A 19341-nucleotide genomic window follows, 5' to 3' on the forward strand; every position below is an offset into this window, starting at 1 on the left:
CAAAACCATATACTATTTAATAATATTCATTTTTAAACTAACAAAACACGATAACTGAACGTGTATGTTACACTAATAATAATCAAGCTAATCAAATTCATTCTTAAATTATTTAATTATGTCTAACAAAAATCTTGATGAATTGTATCCCTAATAGAAATATTCTATTAGAAACACAACAAATCCAAGAAACTATAAATATTTCTGAGCAAAATCTTAAGGATTCTTACAAACCTCCTAACCTAGATATAATTTTAAATAATGATCATATTCATGATGCTAGATGGCTCATAAAAGCTAGTATTAAAAATCGATATAAAGAAATACGTTATCTACAAACAAAACTATTTGTTTTTTAAAATTTTTTTTTTTTTTTACATTATTGTAACAATATTCTAAAAACAATGATATGTATTAATATTTAAATGACATTATATATATATATATATATATATATATATATATATATATATATATATATATATATATATATAACCTTTTTACCTATTTTAGAATTGGTTCCGAAAAAATGGTTATTTTTCAAAACTTTTCAAAAGCTAGTTAGCTTTTAAAAAAAGTTTGTTCAGACACTTTCCTTAAATTTATTTTGGACCTTTACACGGGAAATAACTCAATATTGTTTGGGATAATGACTTGGAAGATAATGAACTTTTAACTTTGTTCACATTTAGTCATTAATTTTATTTCATTATCTATTTGTCACTGAACTATTGAAATTATTCACATTCTACCCTTATGACCAGTAACAGCCGGTCATAAGGGTAAAATATGAACAATTTCAATAGTTCAGTCATAAATAGATAATAAAAAAAGTTTAGTAACTAAATGTAAACAAAGTTGAAAGTTCGTTTCCCTAACAAAAAAAGTTCAATGACTAAATGTGAATAAACTTTCCTATTGTATTATGGTTTAGCAAATTATATATTTTTGTTGAATTTTAACAACATTTGTTGATGAAGAAATCTATGAAATAAAAAAACAAAACCTCGAAAAATATATAAAAAAACGAAAAACGAAACCAATATTATATGTATAAGTTTTATGTTATAAAATTATGCATTATTATATGTATAAAAATTATCCTAATATTATATGTATGAATTTTTTGTTATAAAATTATGCAACATATAAATTGACATACATTAAACCATATACATTGTTTATAAAAGAATACATACATATGTTGATACATTATATATGTTGTTATACTCCATGTATTGACATATATCATATTAACACATTTATTATTAAAAAAGATATCGAAAATGAAAGTCAAGTTGTTCAGAATTTACACATTTTTAATTTACTCGGGCAATTGATTTATATTTGAGATTGTATTTTTTTTATAAAGTTTGAATAATTATTAAACCAAAATCAGATTGTAAATTTTGATTTTTTATTTTGGAAAATACCAAACCATTGATTTTTATTTCGGTTTCGGTTTTTCGTTTTTTTTTATATATTTTTCGGAGTTTTGTTTTTTTATTACATAGATTTCTTCATCAACATATGTTGCTAGAATTTAACAAAAATAAATAATTTGCTAAAATGTAGTACAAGAGGAAATGCGTGTTTGGCAAAAGTAGCTGTTAGCTGGAAGCGGGTAGCGGGTAACGGGTAGCGTGTAGTGGGTAACTGGTAGTAGGAAGCTGTAACTTTTATTTGTTATATGAGTGTTTAGCAAAAGTAGCTTGAAACTTTTGAAATATATAAAATTACATAAAATGACAATTGATTAAAAATAAATAAATATATAAATATATTTTTAAGGGTAATTATGGAAATTGATTTCAAAAGCTCAGTAGCGTTTTATTAAACGCTACATGAAGTAGTTTTTAGATTTGGAACGTTTTGTTTAAACTAAAAGCTAAACGCTCGTACTACCAAACAAAGTTTTTTGTTTAAACTAGAGCGTTTTGTCAAAAGCTAAAAGCTAAAAACTCCCAAACGTTTCCAAAAACTCCGTGCCAAACACGTCCGAAGTTTGTTTACATTTAGTCATTGAACTTTTTTTAGAAGGAAATTTTTTTTTCAATTTTATTCACATTTAGTCACTATTTTTTTTTAATTTTTTATTTGTCCCCAAACTATTGAAACTTTCATATTTTATTGAAAAACAGTTCTAATAGTTTAGTGACAAATAGATAACGAAAAAAAATTAATCGTTAACTTTTTAATTCGTTATCACATATTGTTTTAGCAAGCAAATTACTCCGTACTAATCAAATAATAAAGCACAGATGACCAACTATTTAAACCTAGAGAAAGAACCCAATATATTGTTTTAAGGTTTTACCAAAAAAAAACCCACACACCGTACCTTGCGTCGGTGCCCTCTTCGCCGCTACCTTCTACCGATTTCTTTCTCCGACGCTACGTTCTTTGCCGGTGCCCTCTGCTGATTTCTTCGTCCTTTTCATAAGGTCCTCGGTTTTCTTGATACTACTTATTCTGTATAATATTTAAGAAAAGGTTCGATTTTTTTTGTCAAATCCAGTACTCTTTTTGTTGAATGAATACCCTGAAATAGCAACTTAATAGAGCTTAAAATGTACCTGCTAATGACTCGTTTATAGCTTTATTCGATTTCCTGGAGCGTGTTGCAATTTCTTAGTTGATGATTTTTCATACAATATAGAAAATTTGTTCGATCAAGTGCGGCAACCCACCAAAAAAAAAAAAAAAAATCTGATGGTGTTTCTCAATCTATGTATATTTGTATCAGAAAGGGTATTTTTCTTATGTATGCCACTATTGTATGTATAGGGATTGTTAAATTTTGTTTTGTAATTTAGGTCTGGAACAAATTGGTGGGTGAAAACATTTGTTGAAAGTCAGGTTGGAAATGGAATTATCCCTTGACTTTAAGTATTACCTTTGTGGTCTCTTTGGGACTTTTTGTATACGTTTAATGTTTTTTTCTTAATGGCTAATTGTACCCATTAACAACATACTTTGGAATAAAATGATAACAGAATTATATGTTTACGTGGAAAATTTTCCTCAACTAAGGAAATGTAGACTCTCAGGTTGATAAAGCAACACTCTGATTTGTGGCTGAAATTAAAGTAGAGATGGCTTCCAAATCAAGACCTAGAACATTAAGCGTATATCTTTACATCCCCAACATCATTGGTGAGTTCATTTGCCCTCTTTCACAAGTCAAATTCATATTATTTCTTGTGATTGTGATTTAAAATTTATACATATACCAAAAGATACTTCAATCAATGAATCTGTTAATTCATAATATCACGTGTCTCAAATATCTACCAAAAGGGCACAAAAACAGCAACAGAATGATAGCAATCGGATTCAATAACCAACAAAAGAAAAAGTAAATTAGCTCTATTCGAGATGCTAACGTCTCCCACAGGAAAATATATCCCAAGATACATAATAAGATATGTCATATGGTGTAACAAGCTTTTCGTGCCCTTCAATAGAGAAGATGCTAATTGGTATTTCCATTTTTACCCTTTCTTCTAGAATAAGTGTAAGTGTATTGCAATGGGGGTGGGGTGTTAGCATGTAACATTGCTTTGTTATGGATTTGACTGCTTTTTTTCTTTTTTTTTTTTTATGTACAGGATACATAAGAGTTGTGATGAATTGCTTTGCCTTTGGTATATGCTTTTCCAATAAAGAGCTTTTTTCAATCCTGTATTTCATCAGGTAAAAGAAGTTTAACCTGATTCCTTTTGTAGTTTGGATACATTTTCTAGTTAAGTTATTTTTTCTGTTTCAGCTTTGTTTGTGATGCTTTGGATGGTTGGTTTGCACGCAAATTCAATCAAGGTTCTTGTCATCCTTTATTTTATACACACTGTCCTTCAAATATATAATCATCATAATAATAATAAAAATAAATAATAGTTCAGTTGCTAAATCGAATAATAAGATGGTGAGAGCAACTGAGTATTTCAACTTTTTCCAAAACCAAATAAATAGCTGGGAAAAATCTTAATCTTTTCTTAAATGCTCTAAAGCTTTATTCACTAACTACAGAAAAGTGTGTATGATTTTTGTCCATGAGTTTAATCTATTACTCCTTTTTTACTTTGTATCTGCCGACTTTTGAGAATCAGAAGCTTGCAAATATCATTCTAGACAGTGCAGAATCTTTTTTAGTATGGATTTTCATGCTCTATTTAATTTAGTTGTTTACTATTTTACCCTTGTAGTTTCAACATTTGGAGCTGTTCTGGATATGGTCACAGATAGGTGAGATATAACAAGTCTTTCACATTTATCTTTTTGTGTTTGTTGATGCAATTAACACTATTTATTCCATATTAACAAACTGAAATTTGTCATCTCTGATCAGGATAAGCACTGCATGTCTTCTGGTTATTCTCTCTCAAGTCTACAGGTTTTCGTTTTTTTTTACTCTACTTGTATTTGTATATTTCTTCCATACATCTAAGTCTAACATATTCTTGCTTTTTAAAATTTCCAGGCCTAACTTTGTTTTCTTGTCTTTGCTTGCATTGGATATTGGCAGCCACTGGTTGCAAATGTACAGGTATTTACAAAAGTACCCTTTTCATTTATTGGGACAAGATGTTGATTGATTGATTGATTGATTGGAATGCAGTACTTTCTTGGTTGGAAAGTCTAATCATAAAGATGTCAAAGATAGCACCAGTTGGTTGTTTAAGTTATACTATGGAAACAGGATGTTTATGGGATACTGCTGCATAGCTTGTGAGGTTATTATTATTATTATTTTTTTATTTTATTGCTCAATACAATTACAAAGTTTATTCTAGTTATGAACTGAAATTTTGATCTTCATCCTCTCTAGGTTCTTTACATAACTTTGTTTCTTCTTGCAAAGGAGTCAGAAAAGATGACTGATGTAAGCCTGAATCTTTTTTTGTGCCACATTTGTTTTTTTTTCTGGTTAAATTTTTTTTTTTGTATGAAAATGTAGGTTTTGGTTGGTGTTGCACAACAAAGTTTGATAAATTCTGCGTTACTTGCCTTTCTTGTGTTTGGATGGGCAACCAAGCAGTTAATCAATATTATACAGGTATCAAAACATCTTGAGTAAAGTACACGAATGCTCCCTATGGTTTAGGGTAATTTGCGCGTTTGGTCCCTAACTTATTTTCTTAACTCGGAAGGTCCCTATTATTTTTGTTTTTGTTACACGCTTGGTCCCCGTCTTACCTAAAAAAACTATTTTGCCCTTATTTTTTTAAATATTTAAATAAACACACCCCAACCCCAACCTCCATCACCTTACCTTACCTATCCTACCATTTTTTCCTATTTAAATAATAGATTTTTTAGATAAGATAGGGACCAATCACGCAACAAAAACAAAAAGTAGGGACCAAGCGCGTAACAAAAACAAACAGTAGGGACTTTCCAAGTTAAAAAAATAAGTTAAGGACCAAGCGTGCAAATTACCCCAAACCATAGGGACCATTCGTGTAATTTACTCAAATATCTTTCTTTTCATCAAAATTGGTCATGGGCCTTGTGTTAAGTCATGTGTTAGGAATAGGATAGGAAGGATATGATTTATTCTATCTATGGCGGGATTTTTTGTATGAATAAATGATGTGTGTGTAATGACAGATGAAGACAGCAGCAGATTTATGCGTGTTATACGACCTCAACAAAAAACACAATGCCTAGAGGGTTTGATATGTAATGAATGTATCTCTCTTTCTTTGAAGAAGCTGTGCATGAAATGTTGATGAAAATGGAAAAACTAGTAATTGTGTATAACAAATACATCCCTCTTCTCTTCTCTCTTGTCTTTGTACATGAAAAAACACTTTATCATGGGGATGGGGGATTGGATGGTGGTGGATCAAATTTTTTAAGTTTTACCACAATCATCTCATGTTGCTTTGTATCCTGTTCTTGTGTTGTGCTTGTTCAGTTGCATTTCTCAATTTTACAAATTTTAATCAACCTTCGTCTTTCTTTACGCCATGTTTTGGATTTGAGCAAATAAATATAATCTAAGGTCTTATTTATTATACTAGTTTTACAGGCTAAATTATATTCCTACCATAAATAATATCATCATCAAATCCATTCAAAGCTCAATGTAATGTAATAATCCATCTCGCCATCAAGTTTAAGTTTTGTAAATTAATTTAATCGTTTTTTAAGATACTGGTTACAAAGATGTGGATGTTTCTGTTTTAATGGCCATCCGAACATGATTTTATGCTGAATTTGACCAATAAACATGAAACACGTGGATGATGCCATACCAGATACCACCGGACCAGTTTTGATGAAAAGATATGACTCAACATATACAAAGTAAATGTGGTAAGGACATACCACCAATCCATCAAAAGTTCTAGAGACAGCTTCATCTTGAATTACAAAATGATAAATTGGAATCCTCAAAGTTAGGCTTGTTATTGATGACATCCTCTAATTTTTCACGGAACCAAAAAGAATTTTCTTTACGCTTTAAAAATAAGGAAAATGACTTAGGAGGGTAACTACCTTTTATCCGTGTTCACATATTGACAACTTCTTTTTTTTTGTACATAATAAAGCAACTAACTTGTTTTAACTGTTTAAATTACACCAATATTACCAACTAATACATGTTTTAACCGGTAACTCAAAGGGAAAATGACTTAGGAGGGTAATTACCTCTTATCCGTGTTCACATATTGGCAACTTCTTATTTTTTGTACATAAGAAAGCAACTAACTTGTTTTAACTATGTAACATCCCAAAAATCATGACCAAAAATTTCGTTTTTAATTTAATACTAAACCCATAATTGTCAAACCATAAATTTAATACTCCGACATCGGGCCTCGCCCGGTATACAAATTTGTCTCTCTTAGGCCCCGCCTGTCTCCGAGCCCCGTCTACGAAACACATACAATCATATAAATGCTAACACATAAAGAAACATACTCTACTGTATCTTTGTCCTAAGAAACATACTCTGCTAATAATTAGATACAGCTAATAATTAGATACAGAACTTCGTCCGTACTCAGTTAGTGATGAGATACGAGACCTCGCCACAAATGGGCTCTTTCATGGTCACGGCGTGACTACATTCTGAAGCAAAAATCCAAAGATTTAAGTCCTTAATCCATTACGTCTTTCGCTCTAACTTTTCCAGAAGCTAAAGGGGACTCAAAAGGTCCATAAAAATGATTACTTGATAGACATGCATGCCTCATGCATGTCCTCCATCCATTCTAGGTCAAGATGAATAGATTATACCAAAATTCTTATGCATTAATCCAATAATCAACCAACTCCTAGATTCGAACATTATCATACTCAACGACCCTTAGAATGCATAATGTAATCTATTCTAATAAATGTAGTGTTTTTTATTTTTATTTTTTATTATTTTTTTTTTTACCAATTATCACACTCTCATTCAATTTGCCAAATGTCATTTTATGGTTATTTTGAATTAAATATTTTTCCACATATTGTTTTATAAGTTTTTCTATTTTTTTAAATTCCACATAATATTTAATATAATAATTGTAATAAATATTTTAATAAATATATATCAATTTCATTAATCAACTTACTTTTTGATTTTAAAATTCCTAAAATTAAACCTCATTAGTTTCTTTTATTTATTTATTTAAATTTAAAAGATAAAAACATGTTCATTATAATAATTCATTATTTATTTATTTTTTTTTTTTTATGAATTCAAAACTCTATATTTAATTTTTCTTGAATCAACTACTAATATTTATAAAATATTAACAAGGAAATAAATTTAAAATATAATTAATAAATCTTAAAACCTTTCCTTGAAAAGCACTAGCCACCGTTGGCTTGCCCCTTTTTATAGGTTTCTACAGTAGAAATCCCTATACGACCCTTTGAATAAAATCGATACGACGCCTCCGCGTTGTTGAAATCGTAGTCTGGATATGGCATCGTTGAAAGACCTCGGCAAGCTCGTGAATGGAGTTTCCCTGGTCGCCAAGGAGGCCATGAGACGGGGTATCGATAAGCCAGACTTGCAATCCCTAATCCGGCGAGCCATCTTATCAGCCACCGACATATCCGGTCTCACTAAAGGCGAGGTTCGCAATTTCGTGATCACCGGTAACAAACCCATTGGTGATACGGACGGTATCAAACAAGACAGCAGCGTTGTCTATTTTGGGGAGGAGGTAGCTTCTTCGTCCGATACAACTTCTGACCCAAACACCCCCAAAGAAGCGCAGAGACATTTCCCTTCTCCTACCCCTACCCCTACCCTTATATATGACAATGGAAATCTCCACGCGGATGCTCGTATAAACCATCCAAAAAATGCAAAGTGGGAAGGTGATGTCGAATCGGGGTCCCTTCAGACTATGATCATTACTCCTCCTCCGGCTACTTTGGATAACAATGCTGCTGCAATTGGAGTTGGAGAAGGAAAGGCTGTTCCTTTGACCAATTCCCCGCCGCCTAAAGCACCGCCACTAATAAATAAACAGAGGCGGCGCAAGGAGAGGAGGGTTCCTTCCACCCCGTTCTCGAGAGCGCTTGGGTGAGTTACTTTATCTCTTGCTACTAGGCACTAGCTATTTTTTCCAATATCATCACAGCGGACATAGACATTAGCACAATTTGGATTGCGCTGTTCTATTGCTTAGTATTTCCTCTCATATCCATGGAATGCTCTACTATATAACCTGTCAGTTTTTTTTACTGAACTTCTGGTTTTACAACAAATGGTTTACAACTTCTTTTTGAGCCTTTAAGTAACTGCTCTACCTTTATTACACTGAATTGAATATAGAGCAAGAATTTTTCTACTTATTTGTACGCCTCCTTTTAATGTTTTGTACCTTTTGAATGACATGTTGTATATGTTTTGGAATCGGGGGGATTGGGAACAAGATGCAACTTACAAGTCCAGTCTGATATACATTGCATTGCATGCGTATATTTATTACTTTTTTAGCAAACTGCTGCCTTGATTGCTAACTTAAGTTGTTAAGGTTTGCTGGACTAGGAGCTGGGCTTGCCTGGGGAACTGTACAGGAATCTGCTAAGAGACTCGTCTTTGGTAACACTAAATCAGAAAACAAGCAGTCCGCCCTTTCGCCTTTTTTATCCGAAAAAAATGCAGAACGGCTGGCTTTGGCTCTATGTAGGATGCGTGGGGCAGCACTCAAACTAGGACAGATGTTGAGCATCCAAGATGAATCCCTTGTTCCTGCTCCGGTAATTTCTTCTTCTTCCTCTCTCTCTCTCTCTCTCTCTATATATATATATATATATATATATATATATATATATATATATATATATATATATATATTGATTTATGGTTAGCAAGATGTTTGTGTTATCATGCATGACAAGTAATTATATGTCTTAGAACCCTGAATAAGTTTTATTTTGAAAACACACACACACACACACACAAAATAAAGAAAGACAAATGTTCCAAGTTTGGAGGGAGAGGTAGGTGCTGAATTTAATTTAGGCTATTATAATTAAATGAAGCATAATTTCTACCTTCTCTGAGCACAATATTTGTAGCCTATTTCTAATATGGTAATGTTATGTTCCTGAGTTGTATACAATTGCTATATCACTAGTTGGCGAGTGGCCAATTTGGATAGCTACCGCTACCACTAATGCTTCTATGCCATCTACTTGTTTATCTGTCCTTATCATTAACGTTAAACAACTCATACCAATTCCTTTTATCCTCTCCCATTTTCTAAAAGGGTTAATGTTGTTTTAAATCAAACAACAACCCAAAATGTCTACTTTAGTCCCTCACAATTCCATTTATAGTGAAAGTTTGACTGAACTGGTTTGACCTGTTAAAATTGCTGATGTGTTTTTTGATTTATTTTCACCTTATAATTTACGCATATGTGGCTTTTTAGTTTTAGTTTTATATTTTTCTGTCATAGTAATTATTGTTCATATTTCCTTCCATACACACCTGAAATGATGAAACCCTCAAAATGTACACGTGGGGTCCATGTGAGCGAACATTCTGCCAAATACGCATGCGACATGTTTAATGTTTTGTTCTGCATGAATGGAACTAGAAACCATAGTTGAGGGACTTTAACAATTTTTTTTGTAAGGGACTAAAGTGGATATTCAGATTGGTAGGTTTAAAACAAGATTAACCATTTATTAAATCCTCAACTCGCTTTTGGTGCCTGTTTAGATTGTTTTCAACTTCATGATCGTTTCAGAGTGGAGTAGAAGCTAATGTAAAAGTGTCATTTTCTAATTCAGGAATAGGAAAAACAATAGTAGAAAATGAAAAAAAAAAACATAACTTTACCCATTGAAGATCAACCTTCGTAGGAAGGATTATTGTAGCAAAAAGTGCAACCGTGAACAAATGTATGATGGAGAAAGATTTCATTTTTGAAACAAATGATTTCCTTGTTTTAATCTCATTTCAACATTTTATTGAACACATAAAATGCTTTATGTTGATAAAAACATAAAAAAACCAAGTGGAGAAAGATTATAAGTTAGGGGCTATTTCTTTTTTACTTGATGGGCTTAACGAGTCAAGAACTCAATATCTACATCTATACATGGTTGTTTCTTTTTTACTTAATCTATTAAGAGTGGCTTAACGGGTTATGCCAAGAAGTGTGGCTTAATCCACACCAACACAAATCCTTACATGTTTACCCTTCAAAACCATGTCCCTTTCGTAAGCTGTTAGAGGTGAAAAAGGAAACCTACCACCTCGCCCCTTCAAGATAAGGATTTGCTCCCCTATACTTACATCTACTCCTTCATCATTCGACTCTCCACTGAAATTGCACCAAAGAGTTTTAAGTAGGGGTGCAGCCGAGTCGAGCCCGAGCCCGAGTCTGGTCAGGCTTGACTGCGGCTCGTTTAAGTTATACGAGGCTCGAGATTGAGCTTGGATCGATTCAAACTTTCTTGTATTGAGTTTGGATCGAGCTCGTAAATAATTATACAAGCTCGGCTCGGGCTTAAACTCGACTTGTTTTTTGTCTAACGTACTTAAATAAGCTAAAGCTCGGCTCGAGCTCGTTAAGAAGCTCGTTTACTAATACCCTAAATCCCTAATTCCCCAAATATGTTTTTATTTTAATATATAAAAATAATAATAATAAATTATATTATATATAGGCTCGTTTAGGCTCGCGAGCCTAATCAAGCTTAGTGACATAGGCTCAAGCTTGTTTAATAAACAAGCTTAATGTTAAGCTCGAGCTCGGCTCGGGCTTGTTTAAAATCGGTTTCGAGTCAAGCTTTTAACGAGCCGATCCCGAGTAGCTCATGAGTAGCTTGGCTTATTTGCACCCCTAGTTTTAAGTGGGTTGATATGTAACACTTTTTCTTCTAAAGTTGACCACCAAGTGTCCAGTCGAGCATTCAACTAAATCTTTGACTCGGCTACCTACATAATGTCATCGTCAAAAAGCATACCCAAGGAACTTCCCTTGGATCTCACGAGACACCTCGTCTAAGATTAAGGAGAAGATGTACGGACCGAGAGCTGACCCTTGGTGTTGCTCGACCTCAACCGAGAAGACTATGTGTCTCCTGTTGGGGTTTGCACACACGTCGTAGACCGATAATACATATCGCGAAAAGCCCTAGCATATCTCTTGGGGACACTTCTAGCTTCTAATGTTCTCTAAATCACCTTTCGAGCACTATCATACACCTTCTCTAAGTTGATGAAAATCGTATGGAGTTCCTTATTTCGCTCTTTATATTTCTCCATAAGACGTATGAGGAGGTGGACCTCCTCGGTATACATCATAAGCATGAAACCGAATTGATTTTTTGTAACAGTTGTAATGCTACTCAACATAGCCTCTAGTACTCTCTCCCATAGTTCCATCGTAGGACTAAATAACTTAATACCTCTTTAGTTACCATAGCTTTAGGCATCACCTTTGTTCTTATATTGGGATCATTGTAGTGGCTCTCCACTCCTTAGGCATCCTAGCTGTCTTTAAGATAATGTTTGAATAATGTTTTGATCCACACAAGTTCTTCCTCTCCAAGGATTTGATTTGGACCAACAACTTTGTTCCTCCTCATCTTCCTCAAAGCCATCATTACTTCTTCGCTACTAATCCTTAAGTAAGACCATTGTCTGGTTAATTTGGTCAGTGTGACGTCAAAAACCTATCTAAACTCCTTAGGCATCCTAGAGTGCTTTTAATTGATTTGCTTTAGTAGAGTTATTTTGTTATTTTTTGGCCGTAGGGGTAGTTTGGTCTTTTTGGTATTATGGTTGTTATTGGCTGTTTTGTTAGTTGGAACAACACCTGATTGGGTTGGCTGTTATACCCTTTTGTCTTGTCTCTAGTGGTAGTATATATAGTCCTTTTGTTTTAGAGAGTCGGTAGCTAAGAATTAATCTGTAAGAGAACTTTGTTCTTCTTTTGGAGAGACTCTCACCTCTAGAATTGTGAGAAAACTATATGAATATTATCAAGAATTTCTGTTAGTAAGAGTGTTACAATGCCTGGGGTTTACGATAGATTCAACAAGGATCTATATATATATATATATATATATATATATATATATATATATATATATATATATATATATATATATATATATATATATATATAAATTGGTTGGTTGGGTAATACCATGGCATGTAAACTTTTATACCATTACCGTACAATGATTACTCAATTGGTATGCTACTGCCAACAAAACATGTTGGCTACCAAATATATTGGCTTCTAACTTGTTGGTTTGGTTGGTAATATGTTGGTTGGTTTTCCATAGTACATTTTTGAGTGCCCTAGAAAGAATGCATTATTTATTATTTTTGCATTAAATGTTCATGCTAAATGTTAAAACCATAACTACTTTACTGGGTAAGTTTAAAGCTTACGTATTCGTATTCATGTATGTATCTCAGCAAAGGAGTAGGAACCATAATGAGTTTTAAAGGCTGCTGCTTTACGAATATCTTTAGATTCCATTAGTAAGATAAACATGCATTACACTGATGAATTAGAAACCTTGTGACCTGAATGAGAAAACCTAAAAAAACTTGAGTCTTGCATGATAACCCAAAAGCGGTGGGCATGAGAACCCAACAAATCGACCATCTAAAGACAACCATGCAGGCTGATGTTGATGGATCACATCCCAAAATTAAATGCGTACAAAAATTAAGTATTATATGACTATACACACACACATTGTATATCTCAAATTTTAATGTAAATTAGATGTAATTTTTATAATATGTACAAACTGGACTGGTGTAATTCTTGTTCCAGAAATTTGTGGTTGGTTTATGGTTCTGAATCTTTGATGTATTATTTATTTATTCCTTGTAGATCTTGGCTGCTTTGGATATTGTGCGTCAGGGTGCTGATATTATGCCAAGAAGTCAGCTTAATCAAGTTTTGGAATCTGAATTAGGCCCCAATTGGTCCTCCAAGTTGAAAAGCTTTGATTATGAACCTCTTGCTGCTGCAAGCATAGGCCAGGTCAGTGGGTGTCAAACTTGATTCATTTGCTTAGACTGCATCTGGTTCTGGAAATTTGTTTTCAGAAAACAGACTTGAATTTTCGTTTTTACTTTTCAATGAAAATGTGTTTGGTTGAAACCTGCTGGAGTTTTCATTTTCTGATTTAGAATTTTAGAAAACTTTGGAAAGCTGTAAAAATCACTTTTTCTAATTTACATACAGAAACTTTTCATTTTCTTGGAAATTATTTGAAAATTGAATCAACCAAACACGTTTATAAGTTTTGGTTCTCCTTTTAGTTGTTGATTTTGCTGCTTGTCCTATTGGGGGTCCTTAATCAACTTTCAGATACTGTTGTTTATAAGTTTGTTCTTATCTGTGTTATGAGATCTTAACTTGTATGGTATGGGTGACTTTAGTTATATATCAGTGGACATATGTTTTCTGCAATAACTGAATTGTGGGGAAGATGAGTTAAATTCTGAAGAGAAATTTTATAAACAAGTTTAGGAGATTCTACTTTCAAAATTCAATGAAACAAGTGGGGCTGCCGATTGTTGGTCAAAAAGGCCTGAATTATATTGATTGTCTTATCATTGAAGGCTATATTTTGGATATGTGATGAGGGGCATTTAGACATGGTTTTCTCTTCCCCTATCAAGATGCATCTGATCCTTCTTACTTCATTGCTTACAAAACCCATGAATGGTGGTTAATCCGGTGGAAAGGGCGCATGATTGAGAAGGCTACAAGGGAGGAAACACGGTCAATTAAGAGTCAATTTTCCTTACGCAATGATGAAGAATTGAAACTGAACAAACAACAATGGATGATTGATTAGAGAAAACTGGAATTAATATTGAGGATTGACTGAATGAAACAAAATATATATATATATATATATATATATATATATATATATATATATATATATATATATATATATATATATATATATATATATATAGTAGGCAGGCAATATCGACAACAACAACAACCACCCAACTTCCCATACATAATTTTTGGATCTTGATATTCCTATAGCTTTTCGGAAATGTTAGCGTTCATGTACTTACTTACCTTGTTGCTTCATATGACAAGCTCTCTACATCTTCCCGTTTATTGGTTGCAACATTAGACCCGATATCAATCATGAAAAAACTGTTTGTGAGGCTTTAGCTGTATATCCTTGATCACAATACCATGCAGAGTTTGGTCGAGTTACCTCTTAATAAAAAAGGCAAGGTTTACTATAAAAGTTAATCCATATTCGTTTAAAGGAAATACTAGCTGCCAAAAGTTATGCTCAGAACGGAGGATTATTTCGAGACATTTTCTCTTATAGCTAAATTATCCTCTGTGCAGTGCACCTATTCATTTCTCTAGCCCCTCAGCACTTCATCAACTTGATGTTAAGAATGCATTTCTTCATGGTGAGTTACATGACATGGAGCAACCACCTAGGTTTGTTGCTCAAGTCTGAATACTAAGAAAATCTTTGTATGACTTGAAACATTCTCCTTAAGCTTGGTTTGGGTGATTTAGTATTGTGGTTGCTAAGTTTGGATTATGTAAAAACGCATATGATCATCATGTTTTCTTTACTTCATTTATCCATTTCTGTTTGCACTTTTTTGGTTGTATATGTTGATTACTGGTAGTGATGAGACTTGGATTAAGAATTTGGTTTGGAAGAGTTTGTTGTTCCTAGTTTCCTATTTTGGTATTTGGTTTTCAGTTTTGTACATAAATAGAGGTTTCACCTTCTTATGAAATATAAGTTGTAGTATCTCATAGTAATGAAACAATAGCTTCTTGAATGCTTTTTATATTTTGTTGCTAACTGCTTGAAATGAATTCTTAGGTGCACAAAGCTGTCACCAAGGATGGTTTGCAACTTGCAATGAAAATTCAATATCCTGGTGTCGCAGATAGCATTGAGAGTGACATTGACAATGTAAAATTGCTCTTAGACTATACAAATCTGATTCCGGAGAATTTGTATCTCGATAGAGCTATGAAGGTAACTTACTTACTAATCACAAATGCTTTTGACCATAAAGACTATAACCACCTCCTACACAAGTGCAAGGACCTTTATTAGATTATGAAGACTGAAGAAGCATAATTTATGTTGCATTTGAAAACAGGTGGCGAAAGAAGAGTTATCACGTGAATGCGACTACGAGTTGGAGTCTTCAAATCAAAAAACATTCCGCAGATTACTATCAAATGTACAAGGGTTTTATGTTCCATTGGTGGTAGATGAATTATCAAGTAAAAAAGTTCTGGCTACGGAACTTGTTCATGGTAAAGTCCTGAGGTCTCTTAAGTAATTTTACACTTCAATATTATGCTATCTCTGTTAGGAAATGAACTTGTTTTCATATTTTTCATGCTGCAGGAATTCCTATTGATAAGGTTGCAGTTCTGGATCAAGAGACTCGTAATAATGTTGGGAAAAAGTTGCTCGAGCTTACACTGATGGAGCTATTTGTCTTCCGATTCATGCAGGCATGTTTTATATTTAACTCTTTTCAATTGTGTGAATTAATTCCTCCTTGTCTAATTCTTTCCATGTGAAAAAGATCCTCAAGTTTTAACTTGTAGCCATCTTCAATTTATCTGATAAATCTTTTGAAATTCTTATGCTAGTTTTTTATTTTGTCTAAGCTTCCTCATTCAACTTCTCTAAAAATACATGTTCTTTTTTTTTTTTTTTTTTTTTTAAATGGCAATATACTAGCACACCTTTATGTAGAACTGATTATTTGGACAGCTAGTCGTAGCACCCCCTTGAGTTATTTTGATGTATCTTATGCAGACTGATCCCAACTGGAGCAATTTTTTGTACGATGAGGCTACACAATCAATAAATCTGATAGACTTTGGAGCAGCTCGAAATTACCCCAAGCGTTTTGTTGATGATTACTTGAGGATGGTAGGTTTTCTTTGTCATTCTGATAAGGGATTCAAACAAAAGTTTATAAAAAATAAGAGTAATTTACAAGAATGGTCCCTACCAAACTTGTGTAAAATGACTTGTTTGCCGTTACTTTTTTTAAAAAAATTGAAATATTTAAAAAAAAAAAGATATCTTATTAGGTGAATTGTTACTTGTTAGGTGGTTGCGTGTGCAAATTGTGACCGGGAAGGGGTAGTGGAGATGTCGGAGAGGCTTGGGTTTCTGACAGGGAAGGAATCAGAGATAATGTTGGAGGCTCATGTTCAGGCAGCTTTTGTTGTAGGGTTGCCGTTTGCAGCAAATCATCCTGGGGGTTATGATTTCCGTGCTAACAACATAACTCAAAGCCTTTCAAACATTGGTGGGACCATGTTGAGACACAGATTGACACCACCACCTGATGAGGTCTATAGTCTACATCGCAAGCTTGCTGGTGCTTTCCTCGCTTGCATAAAGATTGGTGCTGTTGTACCTTGCCGCGACCTTTTGCTTCAAGTTTACCAAACTTATCAGTTTGATGATTAGAGACCTTCTTTCTTCCCTGCCCCCTTTATCTTGCTGTATAATAACTACATATGAATATCACATACATGGCTAACCCGGCTTAATAATCCTGATGCTACAACCCAACCATTTAAGATTCCATCTCACCAAATTATCACCAAATTGTCGCATTTCTGCGTATTCTGGTTTTGTAACATTTTGACAAAATTGCCAAAGCTGTAGAGGTAGTAGGTTAAGTAATCATATGATTTTCTTATGTTTGTTTGTTATTTTCTTATATAGTAAATAGGTACGCGCACTCCCCATTCAATAAATTAGTGGCACGTTATATGATTTGATACTCTAGGTGGTCGCTTATACATGTATAAATACAACTGCGTGTCTGAGTTTGTTCATTCCTTTTATACTCTGGGTGGGCTCAAGTTCTTTCGACCTACCAAATATATATATATATATATATATATATATATATATATATATATATATATATATATATATATATATATATAATGGCAATGATTTCATTGCTATCATCTCATCGTAAAAGTAGGGATGGCAATAAGTTGGGTTGGGTCGGGTCATAAACAAATTGTGTTTAATTAAATAGATTGAAAATCTCTATTCAATCCAACGGACGGACCGAGAATTACCAATCCAACTTAACCCATTTTTTTAGTAAATGGGTTGAATACAGGTTGACCTGTTTATTGTTTTTTCAACCCATCCTATTTACTAAATATGTTGAACTCGGGTTGATATGTTTAAATTTCACAAAAACTCCCCTTAAAAATCAAATAATCCATCCAATAAAATTATATACAATTTAAAAGCTATAATAATTGTTCAAGTTTATAAATTATACAACAATAATTTTATAGGCCTATAACACAAATACAGATAAGTGTTTACAACCATAAAACATTATAAATGCTTAATTTCTAATTTAAATTCTATACAACTCGATATCACTTTTACTAACCCATGGTTTTTTATAAATAAAAAATAATTAAAATATAATGATCAACTAAATAATAATACCATATAAATAAAATATTTAAAAATTTCAGACAGATTGGTTGGTTGTAAACATGTTAGGAATTTCAACCCTAACACAACCCGTTTAATTGAATGAGTTGATCCATTTAAGTAAATGAGTTCAAAATCTCAACCCAAACTGTTATTTATTAGGTTAGGTTCGGGTTGGGTTGGGATTGCCACCCTTACTATAACATCCTAAAATTCAAGACCAAAATTCAATTTTTAATTTATTAATTATAAAACCATTTGTCTGAAAACATCCATAATATCAACTCATATCAAAACCAATGTATCAATAATCAAAACATGTCATGTTAAAACAATATCAGAATATGACTCCCAAAGATCTCATGTGCGGAAAATGTAGTATGATACGGTGCAATCATGCCAGCTCCTTTCCCTTCGAAGAGGAAATACCTAAAACCAAAACTGAAAACTGTAAGCACAAAGCTTAGTGAGTTCCCCCATCATACCACATACCATACAATACACATACTGCTTAGCATATCTTGGTGCTGGCCTACCCCTTGGGTTTCTTTCAACCGGTATCCGCCTAGCACATCAGGATGTTGCCCTACCCCTATGGTATATTTCAACCGGTAACCGCCTAGCATATCAGGGTGCTGGCATACCCCTTCGGCCTCTTTCAACCGGTAGCAGGGGACTATTTCACCCTTACCACTACTACATAATACCATATCATATACACATAAATCACATACTGCCTAGTATATTTGGGTGCTGGCCTACCCTTTCGGTCCTTTCGACCGGTAACGGGGTCTATCCCACCCCTCCTACCACTATCACATAATATCATAACATATTAGCACATAAAGCATAACATATAGTAGCATACCAAACAATTATCACAAAGACAATCATCTCTACTATAATCAACTAGTAGTGGGTCGGTATTGGTGCCTTCGACCCACTTTTACTGGAAGGTAACTCACCTCACACTGCTGAAGTCCCGCGGATAAAACTCTAGTTGTTGGATGACAAATTCTCGAACTGTCAACATCAAAATAACACCCAATTAATAATTGGGTTCCAATACATAACCATAAGTCCATGCTTGGGGTAAAAGACTACTTTACCCCTAACTTAGCTTGATTCAAGCCCAAGGCCCAATCCAAAGGCCCAAAAGTCAAACAATGAACCAAAGCCCAATACATGGCCCAATTTTCCAAATTGGGCCCAGACTTTTACATGGTCTTATGTTAAGGCCCAACCATTTATTCTAGTCCAAACATTTGGCATTCCGATGGTCCAATATCTCATACTCATCAAGGCCCAGTTATGGCCTATCTATGGCCCAAATTTCCAAATTGAGCCCAAACCCCTCACATGGGCCCTACCATAAAGCCT

At 33.5% G+C, this 19341-nt stretch overlaps 2 protein-coding genes across 13 annotated transcripts; both read left to right on the forward strand.

Moving 5' to 3' along the window:
* The first annotated feature begins 2286 nt into the window (after window positions 1-2286).
* Window positions 2287-5952, forward strand: LOC111891812 (probable CDP-diacylglycerol--inositol 3-phosphatidyltransferase 2). 12 transcript variants are annotated; one of them, XM_023887869.3, is made up of 12 exons: window positions 2294-2444; window positions 2817-2859; window positions 3043-3156; window positions 3612-3696; window positions 3770-3819; window positions 4206-4245; window positions 4349-4393; window positions 4481-4546; window positions 4619-4733; window positions 4829-4882; window positions 4958-5056; window positions 5611-5952. In XM_023887869.3, exons 3-12 carry the CDS (start codon window positions 3096-3098, stop codon window positions 5668-5670), a joined length of 675 nt encoding a protein of 224 aa, XP_023743637.1. In that variant the 5' UTR covers window positions 2294-2444; window positions 2817-2859; window positions 3043-3095; the 3' UTR covers window positions 5671-5952. The 12 variants fall into 12 exon arrangements, with proteins under 12 accessions (XP_023743632.1, XP_042752973.1, XP_023743637.1 ...); XM_023887872.3 differs by having other exon boundaries at window positions 3051-3156; XM_023887864.3 differs by lacking the exon at window positions 2817-2859 and having other exon boundaries at window positions 2287-2444; window positions 3051-3156.
* Window positions 5953-7847: 1895 nt separating this feature from the next.
* Window positions 7848-17339, forward strand: LOC111891810 (protein ABC transporter 1, mitochondrial). Its single transcript, XM_023887860.3, has 8 exons — window positions 7848-8536; window positions 8991-9216; window positions 13332-13484; window positions 15331-15489; window positions 15617-15776; window positions 15871-15980; window positions 16291-16407; window positions 16591-17339. The coding sequence occupies exons 1-8, from the start codon at window positions 7926-7928 to the stop codon at window positions 16954-16956; spliced, it is 1902 nt and encodes a 633-aa protein (XP_023743628.1). The 5' UTR covers window positions 7848-7925; the 3' UTR covers window positions 16957-17339.
* Window positions 17340-19341: the final 2002 nt, after the last annotated feature.

The sequence above is a fragment of the Lactuca sativa genome, chromosome 8, assembly GCF_002870075.4.
Source record: "Lactuca sativa cultivar Salinas chromosome 8, Lsat_Salinas_v11, whole genome shotgun sequence".
Lineage (NCBI taxonomy): Eukaryota > Viridiplantae > Streptophyta > Magnoliopsida > Asterales > Asteraceae > Lactuca > Lactuca sativa.